The sequence below is a fragment of the Vombatus ursinus genome, unplaced genomic scaffold (assembly GCF_900497805.2).
Source record: "Vombatus ursinus unplaced genomic scaffold, bare-nosed wombat genome assembly UNPS02014160.1, whole genome shotgun sequence".
In the NCBI taxonomy this organism is placed as follows: Eukaryota; Metazoa; Chordata; class Mammalia; order Diprotodontia; family Vombatidae; genus Vombatus; species Vombatus ursinus.
This window is the reverse complement of record NW_020953938.1, coordinates 33,020-55,554: the sequence shown is the minus strand read 5'-3', so window position 1 is coordinate 55,554 and position 22,535 is coordinate 33,020. Positions and strand designations below refer to the sequence as shown.

Below are 22,535 nucleotides of genomic sequence, written 5' to 3'. Positions count from 1 at the left end.
GTGTGTGTGTGTGTGTGTGTGTGTGTGTGTGTGTGTGTGTGTGTGTATACACACATACATAGTTATTGTGGGTAGCAGACAGAGTACAACTACACTTTGTCAGAAGTTCCTCTATTGCCCCTGACCCTGCTTGTTCTGCAACCTTCCCCCCCATCCCCCCCTCCCAGCTCCCCACCCTCCCAATCACCCATCTGGGACTTCCCTTACTGTGGAAACAGCAAGGATAATCCTATCTATTAGAGCAGGGTTACAAGATATAGCTAACCTGAAGAGTCTTTCCTGTTACTAGCCCGAGCAACAGACCTGTCCAGTCATAGGATACCACATCCCCTATTCCTACCCCACAAGCACCCAGCAATAGCCTTGTCCAATCCCATACCCAATTCACCTCCTGCCTAAATTGAAACTTATATAAGCTTTGTCCTTTTGTTCATTCAGGGAATCTCCACTCATGGGGGTGGGGCTCCTTTGCTGGTGAACTCAATAAACCTTCATTGGTTCCTAAATTTATGTTATTGGGTTTGGGGTATGGCTTTGGTTTGGGGGTTTTTGGTTCTGGTTCTGTGAAAGCAGCAAAAGGACAGAAAAAAAGAGGACAGAAGCTCAGGCAAGACATTCTTCCTCATAGTGTACAGGGTCCAAAAGTAACAGAAAGTCTAAGGTCAAGAAGTAGGAGAGAAGATCGAACTAACAAAAAAATCCATAATGACTTATTTTGGTGACAAGAAAATTCACAAACCCAAAAGAAAAAAAAATTACTTGAAAACATTTATAAACAAAGCCTCAAAGAAAAATGCAGTTTGGACAAAGGTCCAACAAGAATTCCTAGAGTTAAATTAAAAAGGACTAAAAATAATTTTAAAAATTAATGGGAGTGGTAGAGGAAAAAAATTGGAAAAGAACTGAAATCTATAGAATAAATGCAAAGAATTAACAGCTTCAAAAAAGAAACAAAGCCATATTGAAGAAAATAACTCCTTGAAAATCAGATTTGACCAAATAAAAGCTAACAACTTCAAGAGGCATCAAGAAATTAAAATAAAATCAAATGACTAAAAATGTGAAGTATCTCATAGGAAAAATAACTAACCTGGAAAACAGACTGAAGAGAGATAATTTTTTTTGGTTTTTTTTGGGGGGGGTGAGGCAATCGGGGTTAAGTGACTTGCCTAAGGTCACACTAGCTAGTGTTTGGTCTGAGGCTGGATTTGAACTCAGGTTCTCCTGACTTCAGGGCAGGTGCTCTATCCACTGTGCCACCTAGCTGCCCCCCTGAAGAGAGATAGTTTAAGAAATCAATGGAGTACCTGAAAGTCATGACCAAAAAAAGAACCTAGACATTATATTCCAGGAAATTTCTAAAAGAAAATTGCCCCATTCTCTTAGAACCAGAAAGCAAAGTAGAAACTGAAATAAACCATTGGTCACCTCCTCAAAGAAACACCAAAATGTAAATTCCCGGGAATATTAAAGCCAAAACCCAGAACTACCAGGTTAAGGAAAAAATACTGCAAGCAGCCAGAAATAATTGAAATATCAAGAAGCTACAGTCAGAATCACAGAAGATTTACCAGCCACCACTCTAAAGGAAAGAGGAACTTGCATATATGATATTCAAGAAGGCAAAAGATCTAGGCTTACAATTAAGAAAAACTTACTCAAAAAAACCTGATTATAATCCTATAAGGGGAAAATGGACCTTTAATGAAAAAGAGAAATGCCAAGCATTCTTGATGAAAAGACCACAGCTGAAAAGAAAATCTGACATACAAACACAGGAGTCAAGAGAAGTATAAAAAGGTAAACAAAAGTGAGCAATCACAAAAGACTAAACAAAGTTAAACTGTTTATATTCTTATATGGAGAGATGATACATGTAACCCCTTGGAACTCTTTCATAATCAGGGGTCATAAAGGGAGTCTAAGTAGATAAGATAAGGTCTGGGAATGGTTCTGTTATGTCTTCATGATTTTAAGAGAAGAATACAAACAGAGGGGAAGAGGATTATACTAAAGGGGAAAGAAGAGGAAGAATGGGGGAAATTATCTCACGTAAATGGGGTGTACAAGTAGAAGTCTATAGGGGCAGTAGAGTGACACATGAACCTCACTCTAAACTAAACTGGTCAAAGGTGGGAAAAATACAGAGTTAGGTCTGGAAATACATCTAACCCAACAAAGAAACAGGAAGGAAAGGGCCTAGGGAGACAGGGGACGGAGAGTAAATTAAACAAACTTTTAAAGAGCAGGCGGGGGGAAAAGAGAAGGAAAAGTATAAGAGAACAGGATGGAGGGAAACACATAATTAGACATCATAATTGTGAATGTGAATGGGATGAACTTACTCCCCAAAATGGAAGAGAATAGAAGAATGGATTGGACACCAGGATCCAACAATATGTTCCTTATAATGAACAAATTTGAAACAGAAAAATACAAAGTTAAAACAAGGAGCTAGAGCAAAATCTATTGTGCTACAGTTGAAGTAAAAAGGCAGAGGTAGCCATCATGATTTCAGACAAAGTGATAGCAAAAATGACTATATATTAGGGCACAAAAACCTTACAAAGGTATAAATGCAGAAATATTCAATGTATCTTTTAACAACCAAAATGTTCTAGAGCTTTTAACACAATTTATGTTGTCCTGCAAGGTATGGCTTCCTGAGAGTGTTACCACTTGCTATGGTAAATACTGATGTGGAGGAGAGTAATATTTTATTTTAATTAGGAATTATATGTTTTTAAAAAAATCTTCTCAGTAAAGATACTCTTACTGCTTTTTTTAATCCATGAGTAACTTAGAGCATTCTATTCCTAAGCCTGAGTCTCTAGACTTATCTGAGTTAGGTCTGGTCTAGAATACCCTTCTGTCATCACTGCTTCCTCTTCTAGATATTAACCAACTATCCCTTTAATAATATGTTCTATTTGGGCTGTGTAATCCTGAGATATTTTCATAACCTTTCCATGACCCAAGCAATTCTCTAAGACTGTAAGTTGGAGAAGAGTTGCTGCTCTGCCTTGGTAGAGGAATTTTCCTCATAGGAGCTCTCCATACCTTGAAATCACAAGTCTCAAACAAAAGAAAAAAGAAAAAGAAAAAAAATATGTTCTATAAGTCAAGCTCAGTGGCTTACAGTTTTTAGAAGTGATTTGCTTCCCCTAGTTAGAGATCAGGACAAAATTTGCCCTTCTCCAGACCTTTGGTACCTCTTCCATTCTCCAGGATCTTTCAAAGAACACTGACTCAACAATCATTTCTAACAGGAATATTAAAATGAAGATTTAATTCATTTGGGCCTGGTAGCATGAACTCATCATCTAAGGCAGGCAGGTTCTCTTTCTTTTCCCCTACTGTTCCTATTAAACTCCCTATTAGCCATTTTCTGCTCTTTCCAATCCCAAGATCATTCTCCTTAGCAGAGAAAACAGAAGCAACATAAGAGTTGAACAGGTTTGCCTTTCTTTAATGTATAGTATCCCTAGCTTTGATTAGAACAGAAGAGGCCACACATAATCTGGCTGAGATGAGTCAAGTTTATATAGCACTGAAGGCTTATAAATTAACCTGCATTAGCCATTATTTCATTTAATTTCCCACAACAAGTCTATAAAAAAGGTGCTGTCATCATCTCCATTTTATATAGGAGGAAACAGATTCAGAGAGGTCAAGTCACGTGCTCAGGGTCATACACACTGTCTGAGGTCTTTATTGTTTATTATAGACTCTGCTTCTTACAGGCAAATATATAATTATACATGTACAATACATAAAAATAGTGATGCAGAGGACACTTTAAATATTGTGCACATTTGTTGTTCAGTCCTTTTTCAGTCATGTCTCTCTGTGACCCCATTTGGGGTTTTCTTGGCAAGGACATTGGAGTGATTTGCCGTTTTCTTCTCTAGCTCATTTTGCAGGTGTGGAAAACTGAGGCAAAGAGTTAAGTGACTTGCTCAGGGTCACACAGCTAGTAAGTGTCTGAGTCCAGATTTGAACTAAGGAAAATGAGTTACTCCAGGTCAGGTACTGCCCCATGTACATATTTATTACTCAACCTATCAACTCAATATGTGAAAACAAAAGGACAAGAATAGTCTCTTCCAAAATAAGTCTGTTGTTTTATTTTGATGGCTGTACTTTAGCAGACAGCTGACAAAATTGCAAGGTAGTGACATTTACTTCCTATCGGGGTGATGGTAGGGTATTTGGAGTTGGTGCAGATTAAGTATGTCCTCATGCTGATAGTTTTTATAAACTAGTTTGGTCCTTCCCCAGTATTTCTTCTTGAAGTTGCACCTGATCTTATTGCCTGTTTTCTTGTAACTTCATTAAGGAATGAAACAATTTTGCTTCTGCTTCTTTGCAAGCAACCTGCTGATCCTGAAATGGTCATGGTGGACATGGTGGGGAGGTCACTCCTGTGCTTTTACCACCACGTTAGGATAAGCCAAAAAAGTTCTGACCTGGGGCAACTAGGATGGTGCAGTGGATAGAGCACCGGCCCTGAAGTCAGGAAGACCTGAGTTCAAATATGGCCTCTTGACACGTACTAGCTGTGTGATCTTGGGCAAGTCGCTTAACCCTGATTGCCTCACCCAAAAAAAAATAAACAAAAAAAAACCTTAAAAAAAAAAGTTCTGACATTATTCTTAGAGGACCATATCATACTCTAGCATTCATTCTATTACCTCTCTTTACTTTCATCTTCTGTACTCATCTTTTAAAAATCTTGCTTATTGCCCACACTTTGTGCATTTGTATAAGAACACCTGAGGCCATATGCTTTATTTTTGACATTTTCCTGAATTTTGTTTTCTGTAAAATTCTGGCTTTTTGTACTTCTGAGACTTCATTGTACATTTTATCATACAGGTCCCTTTCTAACTTTCCCTTTTCACTGTAAAGTCTTTTTGGTCTGCTGTCTAAGACTCTAAGGAAATACATTTCTATTAGCCTTTGTTAGGTGTCCTTCATCCCTCTGGGCCTATCATTCCTCTATTTTAAGCCATGACCCAGAAATAAAAATATCATTCTGAGACACCATTGCCTCACTTTTCTGCCTGCATGGTGGACTAAAGCTGACAGTGGCATCAGAAAATGGTTCTTTTTGCTCAAAAAAGTTTTCTTGCATTATGAGATAGAAGGTATACAATCTTCTCACCCCCAATCTTCTACATGCAAAAATTTAACAATTAAACTAAACCTGAGGCACCAGTAAACACTTCACTGCCCTATTTTCCCTAAATTACAATCATGTTCTTGGTTTAACCTGAGCAAATCTGTCAGTCACCCAAGGCCCTGCCTCTTCCCCACCTCATAATTAGAAGCTTCTCCAGCTTCCTTGGCCTCTAGATTTACCTAGCACCTGTGCATTTAAAACACCCAGTTCCCTGATCATTCAGCACACCTACTGCCTAACTCTTCAAATGCCAGCTGACTTAGTTACCATCCCATATGTTTGCATATTTTGTAATGTATAGTATTATAAGCATATATAATATTATAACACATAAGTTTCTCCAATTAGATTTTAATCTTCTTAAAAGCCTTTAATCTCCAGACTTTTGCTTGGTTTGTAACTGCCCTCTCCCTTCTTTCCTTCAATTCCCCAGGACACAGTGCTTTCCCTATAACAGGTACTCAATAAATACTGTTGACCATTTTTATATTAAAACAACCTAGAAGTCCAGTCTACCCAGCCTCAAAACAGACAACTAAAAAGAAAATAGCATTTCCAACATCTTAACTAGTTTCGAAAATGTGCTTGCACTTACATACATACAAGGACCCCTATTAATAATTATTGTCTGTGATATGTACAAAAGGGTTTTTCCCCTCCCTCGATCTTCCCCCCACCCCTCCTAACACCATTGGCTAAAGGGGTGTGGTGCTACCTTCCTTGCGTGGAAGTGCCAGGTAGGATAATATATACCAACCATTAATAACATGCCCATTGAGATTAAGGAAGACCTTCGTTTATCTTGGCTAGGAACTCAAGAGGCAGTAAAAAGTTTTCTTTAGGAAGGTCTTAGTTTGTTCTGTCCAAGCTCTCCACCGGTAGGGACAAGCTCTGAGTTCGCACATATTTCTCGGTCCTGCGCTCCCCCAATGCTGCAAAGAGATACTCTTGTTCCAGGGCAGGGTAGCTGAATTAGGCAGGGCTACACACAGTAAAAACGAGAGAAAAGCCGGGTAACCTGGGCCAAGCAGGTTTTCAGAGGTCCCTTTTTTTTCTTTATTCTTTTTTTGAAGCGGCACAGAAAGGTATGGAGAAGACTGTGAACTTGGTAACTGTATCCCCAAATACCCCGGTGCCCAAAGTGCCCAAGAGACAGCAGGAATCGCACAGAGAACAGGTCTGTACCAAGTCAATGGGTCAACAGAAATGGAAGGAGATGACGGATGGGTGGGGGCTTTTTCTGGGAGAACTAAAGCTCACTACTTCTCAATCAGGGAGTGGGGAGGTAATGGTGGTAGAGGGTAGGAGGTGGTGTATATGTGTATGTATGTGTGTAAAACCCACTACTACCCAATGGGGCTGGGGTGGGATGGGTGGTGCGCAGGAAGCTGGAGGTAATGGCGGGTGGGCTTTCCTTGGGAAAGGGTGGGGAGTGGTAGCAGGGGGCTGGCCTCCCGTCTCTAGGCTAGTTCGTGGGAAAGTATACCAAGCACCTGGCAGGCGTGGAACAGCCCACGCTCCTGGTCTCGCCCGGGAATAAACAGAGGCTCTGAGAGGTGGGGAAGGTTAACTGGGCGCCCTCTAAATCAATCCTGCCCGGGTTCGGGTCTACACGTGAGTCTGGAGTAGCTGCCACTGGCGGAAACGAGCTGGTCCCTTACTCCCCCAGAAAGTACACGTGTAAGACACTCCACCGCGCCCCTCAAGCGCCCACTTCTCGCCCACGTGGGTGCTGGCCCAGCTCCTCGCACTCACCAAAGTCGTACAGGTTGTGCAACAATGTATCCAGGAGACTCTCAGGGCTGGAAGAGTCATCCGGTCCTGCCTTCTCCTCCTTGGCCATTACCGGGTGTGCGGCGAGGGGAGAAAAGGAGAGTTGGGCGGAAGAACCTTTCGGAGTTATGACCCAAACCTTCGGTTCTTCAGCAATTAACAGTGAGACCCCGCCGACTTCCGCGTTTCTGGGGCCGAGCCTGGGCTCGCGCTTTGGTTCCGCGCGGCTTCCGTCCGGGCCAAGATGGCGGCGCCTGGGGCCTCTAAGAGCTCCTGCCACGGGTGCCGCCGCCGCCGCAGGCGAGGTCGGGCCGCTGAGCGCGGGTCAGCAGCTGTCAGCGTCACCCTTCCTGCTTAGCTGGGAAGCTCCGGCGCCTCCGGAGGGCGGCAGCGGGATCATGGCAGCGGCTCGGTCATCCGAATGCTTCGTCGCCGTCGCTTCCACCTCTACCTCCAAGATTCCCGCCCCCGCACCCGTCTATTCGGTAGGCTCCGGGGCCGGGGCAGGGAGTGGGGTCAGCCGAGAGGTCGAGCGTTCGCCCTGCCGCTGGGCTCTGCTGCCCTGCCCCAGTCCGGCGAGGGGTGCGGACCCGGTTGGAGTCGAGATGGGGGGGGCCTGATTTCTTCAGCCACGGAGCTGGGGGGGCGGTGGTCTAGTCCTCAGACCCTCCACTCCCCACGGACCATCCGCGGGGTCTCTGTTTCTGTTCCTCCTCCCACTCCTGGCCGACCACTCTCCCCGCTTTGAGGGCGTGGGGAAGGGAGTGACCCCTACCCAGGGAGAGCACTTTCTTCAATCCCTCCCTGGGCGAGGCGGGCTTACATTCCTCGGCACGGAGCGATCCCCGCCCCGGGAGCCGCGTGGGGCCGGGCGGGGGACGAGGGAGGGCCGTAGTGTGGCAGCCCCGGGGTCTTAGTGGTATGTGTCCCACCCGAGGAGAAGAATGCGCGCCCCCTCCCCGTCCGAGTGGTCCCCGGGCTGTAGGCACCTGGTCTTCCGCGACGCGTTTTTCTTTTTTTCAAAGAAATTCTCTCCGGGTTTTGGGTGGGATTGTAATTTGGAGGGTTTGGTTGGCTTTGGAGTTGACTACATTCTAGAAGATCTTAGAAATCTTTCTAGAAATTTTCATTGCCTCTTTTGTCTTCTGACAGTTTGTAGTGTTTGTTTCAAGAGTAATGGAAAGGAACAGCTGACACCACTAAGCTTTTTTTTTTTTTTAATATCCTCCTGCCTACGAGCAACTCGTTTCTCTCCCCCATCCCCTCCCAACCCCTTTCCTCCTGGTTTATGAGAATTGTCTGCTTTAGCTCTTTTCAGCAGTATTGATCTCTTAAAACTCAAGAAGTCAAGAGGTAGAGCAGTCCTGTCTTCCAGTTTGCATAATCATGAAATTAGATGCATGTTGAAACCGCCAGTTTTTATTAACCAGTGTTTTAGTTTTTAACCACTTCTCGAGGAAACAAAAAATTCGTTTAAGAAGTATACGAGTACTAACCTCTGACTTAGAAATTAAGTTAAAAGTACAGAAAAGACAATTAGTGCAGGCAGTATAAAATTTTTTTTAGAATGAGGCTATTTTCATCTTCTAATATTTGGAACTCCCATGTAATATCCATTGCATTGGGTATATTCTTAGCTTATAGCTTTTAATATATGAAAAATAATGAAGGAAAATTATTAGGTATGTCCTTTTCAACAACAGTAATATAAGTAAGACTTAGGTTCATAATTGGCAGCAATTGCCATCTAATCAACTTCTGAGGTATATCTTCTCTTTACTTTCTTTTTTACTGGCCCACTCTCTGACATTTGATTTAATAGTCAAAATATTATAACTCCACTGTTCTGATAGGTTAACTCCTTTGATTTCTTCTCTACTAATTCTTTGCCCCCTTCACTTAATATCTTTTTGCCTCCATCTCAGCTTCTTTAATTCAAAAACAGTCATTCATAAGACATCCAGTCATCCAAGGGACAGAGGATTCGAGGTATGTTAGACTCTTTCCAGGTCTGCTTTTTCTGTCATTGACCCATACTTAGTAGCTGTCTGAACTGCACAGATGTTCAGTTCTTTAAACTTTCTCTGTACCTTCTCATTTTAATACAAAGATTTTTAAAAAATTTTTTTGTATAAAAGAATGACAGCTACAACTCCTTCCTTTTCCTTTGATAGTTCTTCTTTGCAGTTCTACCTATTTCTTGTCAACTTCAAGCTCCTAATTTTTCAAATTGCCTTTCTGCTGTGCAAACTCCTATTCAACCAGGAAATGATGGCTTTAGGGGAGTTACTTCATATGTCGTAGCATTTTATGATTTCTGTATGCATACAAGTGTGCATATGTAATAAATATATGTAGACTCATGCGTGATGCTTTTTGTTGATTTAATTAAAAATTATTGAACACCTACTATATGATGAATTATCGGGTCAAATGTATTATCAGGTCAAAAAAAGAAATATGAACAACGCTCCCATTTAAGAATGTATAAATCAAATTAGAAGATTGTATTTCTACTTAAAGTTATTAGCAAAAATCTGTTGTAGATTCATGAAGGAGTTCAAAGAATCAGAGAAAGGATACATTAAGGTGGTCCACATAAATGACAGAAGGCTTCATGAAGAGATGAGACATTTGTTGGACTTGATGGAGGCAGCCTGATATGATTAAAAGAGTACAAGATTTAGGGAGAGGCATTCTGAGTTCAGTCCTGCTTATTAGCTTTGTGACCATAAGTAAGCTGATAAAACTTCTCTTCTTCCTCATCTGTAAATTGGGGATAACAGTAGTTGCACTACATAAAAGTGTTGTGAGGAAAGTGTCTTAGTAAATATTAAAGTGAAATATAAGTGAGTTATTGATGATAATAGTTATTGAATAACTACTTTGTTAGATACTGTGGAATGAATATCATGTCAATGAAAAGAATAAAAAAGTACTTATTAAGCACTTACTGTGTGTCAAGCACTGTACTAAGTGCTAGGTCACACAAAAGCAGTTTGATGTACCCTTGAAGCACATATAATAGTGTCCCTCCTCTGCTACTTACTTAACTTATATGACCTTGGGCAGGTCATTTAACCTCTCTGGTCCTCTGCTTCCCCATTTGAAAAGTGAAGGATTTGGACTAGATAATCTCTAAGGTCCCTTTCAGCTCTAGGCCTCCTATTAGTTTTATTAGCAGAATCTTTTTTTCTCTCATCCCCCACCCCATTGGAAAAAAAGGAAAAAGAAAACACATTCCTTGTGATAAACATGCATAGTCAAGCAAACAAATTCCCATATTGGCCATGATCAAAAAAAAAAATGTTTCATTCTGCTCTCGGAATTACATCGTCTCTGTCAGAAGGTGGATAATGTGCTTCATCATCAGTCCTTAGGAGTCAAAGTCATTGTATTGATCGTAGTTCTTACTGCTTTCAAAGGTGTTTTTCTTTATGGCATTGTTGTTATTGTATAATTGTTCTCCCAGTTCTGCTCATTTCATTCATCAGTTTATAAAAATCTTCAAAGTTGTTTATTTTTATAATACTGATGCTATAGTGTAAATTGTAATCTGGTTCTTCTTAACTCTGTATCAGTTCATACAAGCCTTTGAAATTGTCTGTTTTCTCATTTCTTGCAGTACAGTAGTTATTCCATTATATTCATAGACCACATTTTGTTCAGCCATTCCTCAATTGATGAGCATCCCCTTCATTTCTAGTTTTTTGCTGTCACAAAAAGAGATGCAATAAATATTTTGGTAAATATAAGGCCTTTTCTCCTGTCTTTGAAGTAAGGGGAAGAGATGCCAGTCTCTTGCCTTTTTGGTGAGGGGAGAAGGTGCTATTCCATCACACTGCATCAACTGCCTAGTCTTCAGTCTCCTTCAGAAAGAGAAGAAATATTGTTGTGTCAGGCATTAGACGACTCCTTTCTGGGGTAGAGAAGAAAGGCCTTTCTATCAAGTATGATGAAATCAGCTCCAATTCATACATCCTCAGATCGTTTCCCACTCCCAGCACCAGGACCTCATCATGCCCCTGCATAGGTACTTTTCCTTCCCTTTTCAGTTTTGTGTTTTTTCGTGTTGTCTCTCTTCCCCCCCCCCAACCCCCTTAGATTGTGAGCTCTTTGAAGGCAGGGACAGTCTTGTGCCTTTCTTCTTATCCCCAGAGCTTAGCATAGTGCCTGGAACTTAGTAGGCACTTAAAAAATGTTTATGGACTCTCTGACTCTAACTCCTTCTAGTACTTTAGCTACACTCACATTTTTTTAATGTGCATGTTTCACTGCTCCCCTCTACCTAAGCCACATATAAAAATAGTCATACTTTTAATTTTGCCATCACCTACAAATACACCTTATCCATGTTCATGAATCCCCAAATTTACTTACCTGATCACTGTCCATTGTCATTCTACCTTTTCCTCTGACTTTTAATCCCAAATCCTATTCTTTGTCCAAACCTTGACTTCAAGTTCCTTGTTCCCTCAGTTCTCTCCCAGGCCATCACCCTTGTACTGGCTACACTCTCCTTTTTTCCAACTTGACCTTTTCTTGAACCAGTTCAGCTCTACACTGTTCTCTTGAGTCCTTTGTTGCCTTATCATATTCCCCATCTCCTGCCAAGCTTGGATCATTTCCAATGTCTACTATACATATATGGGAGGAAGGGTGAACAAAACTGCCAAGCAAAAGTTGGAGAAAATCACCGAGCTGACTAGTTCCACTTCAAATTTGTGTTATAAACTCAACTCTTCTGTCTCATTTGCTGGATCTTCATTCAAGTCATACTCCTTAACCACAAGGCTTTGTCCTGGGCCCTTTTCTCTTCTTCCTCTATATTATTCCTCTTGATGATCCCATTAGTTCCCATAGATTCAGGCATTAGCTCCATGCTGATGATTCTCAAGTCTACTTATATAACCTTATCTTCTCTGCTGACTTCTAGTCTAGCATCTCCAACTGCCTACTAGATGTCCCGTACTCGAACTGGATGTCCTTAAACTCAACATGTCCATAGCTGAACTCATTATCTTTCCCCCCAAAACCCTTCCTGCTTCCAGACTTTCCAAGTACTTGTCACCCACCCTCCTAGTCCCCCAGGCTCACTCCGTTCTTCAGCCTCTCTCACCTTCCCTTCCCTATCCCCACCTCCCATATCTAATCTGTCACTGATACTTACTGATTTTACCTTTGTAACATCTCATGAATATTCCCCATTCACTACTCTGACATTGCTAGCACCGTGGTGCCAGGCCTTTATCACCTCACATCTGGACTCTTGCAATAATAGATTGCTCGTTTGTCTGACTGCCACAAGTCTCTCCCCACTCCAGTCTATCCTCTACTTAGCTGTCAGTGATTTTCCTAAAGCACAGGTTTGACAACTGAATAAACTCCAGTGACTCCCTACCACCTCCAGGATCAAATATAAAATCGTGTATTTGGCATTCCGAGCTCTTCATGATCTGACCCTCTCCACCTTTCTAGTCTTTTTATACCTTACGCCTTTTTGATCTGGTGACATTGGCTTCCTTGTTATTCTTCAAGCAAGGCATTCCATCCTCCCAGCTCTCCCTCCTCACCTGTGCCTCCTGACTTTCCTGGTTTCCTTCTAAGTCCCACCTAAAATCCTACCTTCTGTAGGAAGTCTGTATGAATCCTTCTTCATTCTTGTGCCTTCCCTCTGTTGATTGTTTCCTATTTATTCCATCCATAGCTCATTCATTTGGGTGTTGCCTCAGACAAACTGAGACCTGGAAAGACCTTAGCTTAAAAAGTCCACGGTCTTCCACTGCATCCGGGCCATCTCCAGTCATCCTGATCTATATCTTACCACTGAACCCAGATGGCTCTGGAGAATAGAGTGATGCTGGTGACTTTGCACAGCCCTTCCTCACTTAAATCCAATTCACTTGCAAGTCAAGACATCATCTTCCTGATATCACTGGTCCTCTTCTGGAACAAAGGACAAACTGCAACTACACCTCATTCATACATAGCTAATTGCCAGTTGTCTTCAGACCCATGTGCTCTCTTTTACCTTTCTTTGTATCCCTAGCCTTTAGCACATAGTAAGTGCTTTATGTTTTCTGACTCATCTTTTCCTTTCTTTGATCTCCTTGGGCCATGGGCCCTGCAGTGGTCTAGTTGGACCAAAGAACATGAACTACTTAGTAACTTTTTGTGTATAATTCCAAATTGCTTTTCAGAATAGTTGTACCTATTCAGAGGTATATAAACATCATCAATGTGCCTATTTTTCTACAGCCTCTCCAACATTCATCATTTTTCTCTTTTTTGTCATCTTTGCCAATCTGTTGAGTGTGAGGTAGAACCTTAGAATTACTTTAATTGCATTCCTTCTAATTATTAATGATTTGGAATATTTGTAATATAATTATAGATAGCTTGAGTTTTCTTCTCTTGAGAATTCTCTGCTCATATCCCTTAGATCATTTATCAATTGAGAATGATTCCTACAAACTTGAATCGGTTTCTCATATTTTGGAAATGAGACTTTTTTTTTTTAAGAAATTTGCTGCAGACTTTTTACCCCCAGTTGTTTACTTTTTAATCTTAGCCTTATTGAATTTGTGCACAAACTTTAAATGTTATGTAAGCAAAATTACCCATTTTATCTTCTTTGATCTTTTCTCTCTTGTTTGATCATGAACTTTTCCTCTATCTATTTTCTGTATATACTTATAGATGTGTATGTTGCCTCACCAGGTAGAATTTAAGCTCCTTGAATGCAGGATTTGTTTCATTTTTTTATCTTTCTAACCCCATTGCCTAGTACATAGTAAGTATTTAATAAATGTTTACTGATTGATTGATCAAAGACTTTGAATGTTAACTGAGGGGTTTAGAGTCGGTTCTATAAGCAATTTCTGTTAAATTCAGTGAAGGCTTTTGAAGGGCAAGTGACACAAAGAAAGTGGGATTTTAAGTTAGCCTGGCAGCAACCAGGGAGATTTATTAGAGGAGAGGGAAACTAGTAAGAGAATCCTTCTAGATGGTAACTGCAGTATTCCAGATAATTAGGTATTTATCATCCTATTTGATAGACTTTTAACTTAATATGAATACATGTATTTATGAAGTCAACATGGGGAATGTTTTAGTCCTTTAGAGAACTTGATTGAAATTTGGTTATCCCCATTGAAAGTGAAGGATAAATAAAGATTAAATGTTTGCTGAAAGGAGTTACAGAAGAATCATAAACCATGACTCTTCCACCAATTCTTTATAGGAGTTCTAAGGAAAAGGTGATAATTGAGGGCTATAATAGAGAAGGTTTTATGGAAGAGACAGAACTTAAGCTAATGTACAATCTAAACAGGCAAAGAGTGGCAGGAAAACCATTCCAATAAGTATGGGCAAAAACACTAGAATTAGGGCATAGTTTGTCAGACAATGACAAATCAGCCAAACTGGAGAATAAAATGACTTTGATTCAGTGATCTAATCAATGTGGTGCTTGAGCTGCTCCTTGAAAAATTAGAGATTCTGTGAAGAGGAAGGGATCCAACATATCACAGTCCACCATGATTTGTTCTGTGTAATTTTGTAGTCTGTGTCTTCCCAAAAATCTGAGTAAAGAGGTGGGGTGCGGGGAGGGGAGAGGGACGTGCTGAGAGGTTGTGGACCCTCAGGGAAGGAAAGGCACTACTCAGTGTGCTGAAAAGCCCTTCTCATGATCTCTTATCAAAAGGTGATAACTAATTCTTTTTTGATATTGTTGTCAACTCTCTACTCTTAGACACACTTTCTACTCTGGATTTTCATGAGAGCGCTCTTTATTGGTTCTCCTTCTACCTATCTGACTTTCTCCTCAGTCTCCTTTGCAGCATCATTATCCGTATAATCTGCTCAAACTAGGTAAATCTCAAGGCTCTGTTCTGGGCTCTCTACTCTCTCCACACTTTCTTTGTAATTTCATCAGCTTACATGGATTTAGTTATAACTATTCTGATGACTCACGGATGTGTATATGTCCACTTGAAGGTCTTTCTTGAGCTGTGGTCTTATATTTGTAATGAGCATTTCATACTGGGTATCCCAGAGATAACTCAAATTCAACATATCATAAACAGAATTCTTTATCTTTACCCCAAAACTCTCCTCTCTACCTAAGTTCCCTGTTTTTATTAAGGGCACCACCATTTTCTGAGTTTCCAAGGTTCCTACCCTTACTATCATCCTTGAGTCTTTACTGTCTCTTACCCAACATATCCAGTCAGTTGCCAAAATTTGACATTTCTGCCCCTACAACACCTCTTATAACCAACCCCTTCTCTCTCCTCCCATAGCCACCACCTTAATTCAGTGACCTTTTCACTTCTTTCATAGGCTATTACAATGGCCTCCTAATTCATCTCTCTGCCTTAATTAAGTCTCTCACCCCCATCCCTCACTCCAGCCTATTTTTACACAGCTGTTTAAGTGATCTTCATTAAGCACAGACTTGATCATGTCACTCCTCTACTCAAATTCTAGTGGCTCCATATTGCCTCAAGGTTAAAATATAAATTCTGTTTAGCCTTTTACAACTTGGCACTAATCTGCCTTTCCAGCTTCATTATATATTACTCCCTTCTCGAAATTTATGGTTCAGCCAAACTAGACTTCTCTTGGTTTCTCACACGTGTCACTCTCCCATCTCTGTACCTTTACATGGTCAATGTATTCTCTCTTCATTTCCACCTCATAGAATCCCTAACTTCAAGAAGAAGCACAAACACTACCTTCTATACCCAACTGCTACTGCTTCCCTTACTAATTATCTTGCATTTATTTTGAATATATTTATTCCATACTTTAATCTGTATTTGTTGCCTCCCTTGATAGGATGGGAGACCTCTACCTCTGCTATCTTAACCTGTCTTCTGACCTCCAGTTTCACCTCTCTAATTGACCTTCAGTCATCTTGAACTGGATGTCCAGCAGACATCTTAAACTCAACACATCCAAAATCAAACTCATTATCTTTCCTCCTAACCTCTCTATTTCTTTCGAGGGCAACACCATCCTCCCAGTCCCTTAGCTCAAAAGCCGTATGTCATCCTTGACTTTTCACTCTTACCCCTCATATCTAATCTGTCACTAAAGTCTGCTGATTTTACCTTTGCAACACCTCTCAAATATCTCTCCTTGGACACTGTCACCAACCTGCTGCAGGCCCTCATCAATTCATGCTTGTACTATTGCAATAGCCTGCTGATGGGTCTGCCTCCCTTGGGTCCCTTTTCCCCCACTCCATCCTCCATTTGACTGCCAAAATGATTGTTCTAAGTTGAAGATCTAGCCATATCATCTACTAGATAAACTCCAGTGGCTCCTAATTGCCTCTAGGATCAAATACAAAATCCTCTGGCATTCAAAACCCTATCTAACCTAGCCCTCTCCTACCTTTCCAGTGTTCTTAACACTTTACTCCCCAACACTTAATCTGATACGGTGACACTGGCCTTCTTACTACTCCATGAAAAAGGTATGTCTCTTGGCTCTGGGCATTTTTTCTGGCTGTCCCCCGTGCCTGAAACACTCTCCCTCTTTATCTCTGCCTACAAGATTCTTCCTTCAAGTCCCAAATAAAATCCCATATTCTGCTCTTTCCCCACTTTTCGTATTTCTACTCTGCCTTCCCTTTTTAAATGATTTCCTCTTTTTTCCTGCCTGTCGCTTGTTTGTCCATATTTATTTGCTTCTGTCTCCCTCATTGGTTTGTGAGTTCCTCGAAGGCAAGTACTGTCTTTTGCCTCTTTTTGTATCCCCAAAGCTCAGCACAGTGTCTGGCACACAATGGGTGCTTAATAAATGTTTAGTGACTGACTGATTTGGTATACTTGACAAGCATGAATTTCCCTATTTTATACTTCATTTGAAAATCGGTGAATCATTGGTCATCTCTGTCGTGTGTCAATGAATCTTGCATAAGCTTAACATACATGGAAGACAATTAGAAGAGAGCCTTTAAAATTAAAAAAAAAATGTTTAATGTTGTGGCATTTTATGTCCTTTTACCACTAAGTCAGTTATGTCAACTATAAAAATGTGACTTGCTTTAGAATATTGTTTGCAAAAGCCTTCCTTTCTACTTAAATTTTCAAATGATTGCCTTCAGTTCCTGTAGAAAATAACCTTATAAAGATTTTGTGGAAAAGAGAAAATAGGTGTATGGGTCATTAGTTACTAATACCTTCTCAGTTGCTTTTTTGTAGCAATAAAGTCTGTGATTTTTTTTTTCTCCTCATGTTTGGTCTTTCTTTCCTATCAGATAACTTGAAAATTGATCCCTTGCTTCGGATATGTCAAACTTCTGGCCTAGGTGCTCTACCCACTTTTGTTTTCTCTAATACTGTTTCTACCTTCTCAACCAGCACATCAGAAACCAGGATGTTAGAGTACAAATACAGTCATTCTCCTACTTCACTGGCCTGATCTGCAGCATCAGGTGAGAAGAGGAGCACAACCTTCCTCTAACCAGCGTTCCATCTCCTTCTGTGTGTGTGTCCCCTGATGGAAGGCTGCAAGGGGTCTGGCTGACTGCCATCTGCCTCAATCCAACTTACCTGCAAAAACTTGGAGGAGACTTCTACCTCCTGCTTCACCAGCCTGACCTCTGGCCTGCTTCTTCTTCTTGTTGTTGTGTAGCGTCTGACTCTTTGTGACCCCATTTGGGGTTTTCTTGGCAAAGATGCTGGAGTTTGCCATTTTCTTCTCCAGCTCATTTTCCAGATGCAGAAACTGAAGCAAAAAGGGTTAGGTGACTTGCCCAAGGTCACACAGTATCTGAGGCCTGATTTTAACTAAGGAAGACTCCAGACCTAGCGCTTTATCCATTGGGCCACCTAGCTGTGTTGTAGGGGAGATATCCATTTCCTGCTTCACCAGCCTTTTCTGTAGCCTCAGGTGAGGCTGCACTCACTATTTTGGGATGCCTCTGACCGACTGTTTCACTCTGCCCCAGGAAGCTCATTATTAAGATAACTTCATCATCCTGTAAGATTTCATCAGCCTTTGTACTCCGCCCCATCACTACTCTGCCTCTCTGGGGATTTAAGGAGAGTATCCAGCTCAGAATACCTCCTTGTTTTTTCACTTGATTGCTCTACTTTGGGATTTCTCTGACTAACTTCTCTACTTGTTCCCTGCCTCACCCTGATTTTCATCTTCTTTTTGTGCTTTGTTTTTTTGTCTTTGCCCATTAGATTGTAAGCTCACTCTAGGTAGAGACTATCTTTTTTTCATATTTGTAGCCCCAGAACTTAGCACAGTACCTGGCACAAAATAGGCACTTAATAAATATTTATTGACTATTGAAGAGAAATAAGACCTTCCTCTGACCAAGCCTTTCATCTCCTATTGTGGGTTTCCCCTGAAGAAAGATGAGATAAGGCCAAGTGACTGCCATCTGCCCCAAACACAACTTGTCCCTGCCCACGGGGATTCCACTTCCAGCTGCCTGCCTAATCTCCCACCTAAGATGTGAAGGGCCTCCCTTACAAAGAAGAGCAACCTAGGGGGCAGCTAGGTGGTGCAGTAGATAGAGCACCGGCCCTAAAGTCAGGAAGACCTGAGTTCAAATGCGGCCTCAGACCAAACACTTGACACGTCCTAGCTGTGTGACCCTGGGCAAGTCACTTAACCCCAATTGCTTAAAAAAACAAAAAACAAACAAGAGCAACCTTCCCTTTGAAGGCCTTTCATCTACTGTACCTATGCCTTGAGGGAAGAAGAGAAAAGTGGGTGGAGAGTGGGACTTCGATCTCCCGCTCCACCGTCTCTTGCCTAATCACCAGCCTTTGGAGGAAGAAAGGAGTAGTGAAACAGGGCTTGTGATCTAACCATCTGACCATGTCCTTCCATCTTGTGCAGCTCCTGTCTCCTGCCTGATCTCCTGCCTCCTCTGGGATGAGGAATAGCACCTTCCAATCAATGAAAAACATTGTCACACATTGTGATACCCTACTTATTCCAGAGATTCTGAACCCCTTGTAGGTCATCATCCAAACTCCATTCTTCTCCATCCACTAACTATTATTTCTTATTCCTGTCTCCCTGAACCCTCTCATCCCAAAGTCCCAACCAAACACCATCCACCATTTCTGTAGTCATTGCATTAAGGAGATTTTTATAGAGGAATATGAAGTAAGTCTGGTAAAATAGGTTGAGACCAGATTGTGGGCTACTCTTGCATTCTGGGCTAAGGACTTTGGACTTAATCTGCAGTCACAGTGTTCAGGAAGTTCGTTGGTTGTTGTATGTAGCATCTTCACCTCGTCTGTTGAATCATCTGCTTTTTGCTCCCCTTAAATATTTTCTTGCAAAAGTGCTTCAAAATATGTAATATTTGACACACTAAATAAATACATTATCAGAAAGTATTCTCCTTTCATCTTGGTTCTGGCAGTGATCTGTGGAGTATAGCCTCAGTTGTTGAAGGCTAATTGGGCAAGAGAGGCATAAATATGCTGAGAAAACAGAAAACAGATTTAGGAAGAAACCTTGGTATTTTAGAGTCAGAAAATTTGAAAGGACCTTAGAGACTATCTAGTCTGACTATAAAAATGAAAAAGTTGAGGTCAAGAAAGTTTAAAAAACTTACCAAAGATTACACAAGTAGCAAGTTACATGCCAGTCTTTTTATTTTTTTTTAAGTAAAGTTTAGCTTCATTAGAACCATTGTCTTCTCAGCTTATTTTGTACCAAAGTTCCAGTTTTTGGCAAAGTCTTTCCAGTAGACTCTTCACCTTAATATTTCAATACTTCATTAGATCTGTAATCCCCTCATTGTCGGTACTTCTTCCACTGGTCCAGATTGCAACCTATCCATCCTTTCTCTTCCTTTGTGATTCTTGACCATATCCTCTCATAAATCCTCCATAAAGGCTCTAGCCAACATCCTGGAGATCTTCTTCTAGGTCTGTTAACATTTCATGGATACTAATGCAGTACTTGTGCTATCCATTTGTCTTATCTCATTCTCATATGACCAGCTCACTCCTTTGACATACATTCCTTGTTAATATATTTTGTGCCAATTCTGGTGTTTAAATCAATGGTAGCAAAATTGTAAAGCCTATTTAAAACCACCATGTATCTGCCCATTGCTCTTTTAGAGATTGTGGTGTTCCTTGATGTTGAGCATCATTAGAATGTTGGTATTTAGGTGGCGCAGTGGATAGAGCACTGGCCCTGAAGTCAGGAGGACGTGAGTTCAAATTTGACCTCAGACGTATAACACTTACTAGCTGTGTGACTCTGAGCAAGTCACTTAACCCCAATTGCCTTGCAAAAAAAAAAAATGTTTAGAATGCTGGTGTTAATATGACTCTTTGTGTCAGGGAGGAGTTTAGGATTATTAGAATCATTTCATAATTGCTCAAATACAACCCATTTTGTCTTTTATGTTTAATTCTGCTTATTGTCCTTCTGAAATGCCTGTGCAAGATACATACTTATATGCTAATTTAATAACCTTCTTATCTAACTGCATGTTATAATCTGGGCAATTTTCATCTTTCACAAACTTGCTTTTCCCTATATATATTGACAAGCCAGTTTCTTTTAATTAACCATGAATTTTCTTGCAGAGTTATATTAGTAGCATTATTTATATTGATTATTGATATAATACTTATCCATCTCATATAGTCATATAAATATGTCTTCCTTCAAACTATACCTTCTTAAAGGTCAGGAATATTATCATTCTTAGTTGAACCTAGAATGTGGTCAGTTAATGCTAATTAATAACAACAATATTGTAAAAACAAAGAAAATCTTTTAATGACTTAAGGACTCTGATCGGTGACCTCATTATTGTTCCACATGACTAATGAGGAAGCATGCTGCCCATCTCATTTTTTTTTTTTTATATGGTTGCTTTGCTTGACTGAATGTTTGTTAGAGAAGTTTTTTGTTTTTTGTTTTTTTTTTCCAATGGGAGGGAGTAGAGAGGGGAGGGAGAGGAAGTTGGGATAGGATTGCCAACAAAAAGAGAAAGGAACAAAAAAAAGTTATTGATCATCTCAGTTTGCAGGAACCTACACAAGAAGTTTGTTGCCTGGGGACAATTTGGACTTCCTTTTTATCATTGACTGACTTTTTTCATTAATGTGCTTTCTTATCTTACCATTTGTGCCTATCTACCTATTTTAATTTAATTGTTTTAACATAATTTAAAAGTTTTATCCCCACATTTTGACTTACTTTTTAAAAATTAAACTCTTTAAATAAAGGTAAACTGTTAATAAAATTAAGTAGCCTATTTAAAACAAATTTAGTTATAAGATGGTAACTGCTAATCAACACAATGACATGCCATAGTTCTAAAGGACTCACGATACAAAAAAATTCTGTATACTTCCAGGTAGAAAACTGATGGACTTGGAATGCATATCAAAGCATATTTTTTTTCTCCTTTTTCTTTTTTTTTTTCCTTCAGAACATACTAATGTGGAAATTTATTTTGTATGACTTCATATTTGCAAAGGGCTTTCTATTTCTTACCTTCTCAGTGGATGAGGGAGGGAGAGAATTTAGAACTGAAAATAAAATAAAATTGAATTAATAAAACAAGAAGGTAACTGACAAAAACTTCAAGATACTGTATGTGTTACTGATTTTATTTTGTAAATTGTGCCTATGTCTATGTAGAATATTGCCTGATGATAATAGCTTATGTTTATATAGTGATTTATAGTTTATGTAGCACACTTGTTTATATAAATGCGCTCTATAAATATATTTCTATGTATATCACATATATTTATAATGCATTTGTATGTTTAGTTGCATTTACAAAGCATTTTTTTCACAACAAGCCCATAAGATAGGTTGTGTATTATTATCCCCATTTTGCAAATGAGGCAACTAAGTATCAGAGAGGTAAAAATCACTTTGTTGATGGTCACACATCCAATATTCTTTCCACTTTATCATATAATACAGTTATCCCCTCCACAATTAAAGGCGTTAAGGGCACTGCACTCCCTTGATCTGTGTAAAATTTTTTGACCCTCCATACCAGAGAAGAAGTCTGAATTTTTTTTTCTTTAATGGGATGTTTTCATTGCCTTATTGTAAAATTTGAGTTAAGTGTTTGGCAACTGTTGTAAAATTTGGGTTAAGTATTTGGTCATTGGCTCTTTGTTGTCTTCTGGCCTTTGCATGTCATCTTCAACTTCCACAAAACTCCCCCCAAATTCCCACTTAATTTCTTATCCACGATATACCAAAACTATGATGGAGAGTGTTACAATATGGAAAGAATAACTGTATATTGTTGGCCAAGATCAAATGACATTTTTATGAAGAAATAGCAGGTTGTGGTAACTCTTTTTCCCTGGAAAATAAGGTCTCAAACCTTAGAATAAAGGTAGAAGAAATCTGTAAATAGGCAGGTTCAATCGAATTAGAGTTTCATTAATACTGTACTTGGTTTTTTTGATTTTGTCTTTTCTGGCTAGGCAGTGGGGTTAAAGTGACTTGCCCAGGGTTTAAGTGTTATGTGTCTGAGGCTAGATTTGAACTCGGGTCCTCCTCACTCCAGGGCTGGTGCTCTATCCACTGTGCCACC

At 40.2% G+C, this 22,535-nt stretch overlaps 2 protein-coding genes across 3 annotated transcripts in view; one reads left to right on the top strand and one right to left on the bottom strand.

The window, feature by feature from the left end:
* The window catches only part of CUNH1orf131 (chromosome unknown C1orf131 homolog), a 26,452-nt gene extending 19,331 nt beyond the window's left edge, over window positions 1-7,121 (bottom strand). Inside the window, exon 1 of the mRNA XM_027859188.1 lies at window positions 6,941-7,121. Coding sequence (XP_027714989.1) covers window positions 6,941-7,028 — 88 coding nt within the window. The 5' untranslated portion in view covers window positions 7,029-7,121. The remainder of the gene's footprint in view (window positions 1-6,940) is intronic.
* Window positions 1-22,535, top strand: part of GNPAT (glyceronephosphate O-acyltransferase) — a 65,457-nt gene that overhangs the window by 10,709 nt on the left and 32,213 nt on the right. The window contains exon 2 of one of the 2 annotated variants that reach the window (XM_027859187.1): window positions 6,259-6,362. In XM_027859187.1, coding sequence (XP_027714988.1) covers window positions 6,259-6,362 — 104 coding nt within the window. Of the gene's footprint in view, window positions 1-6,258; window positions 6,363-7,012; window positions 7,444-22,535 lie in introns of those variants that run through there. The other variant, XM_027859186.1, reaches the window with a different exon arrangement.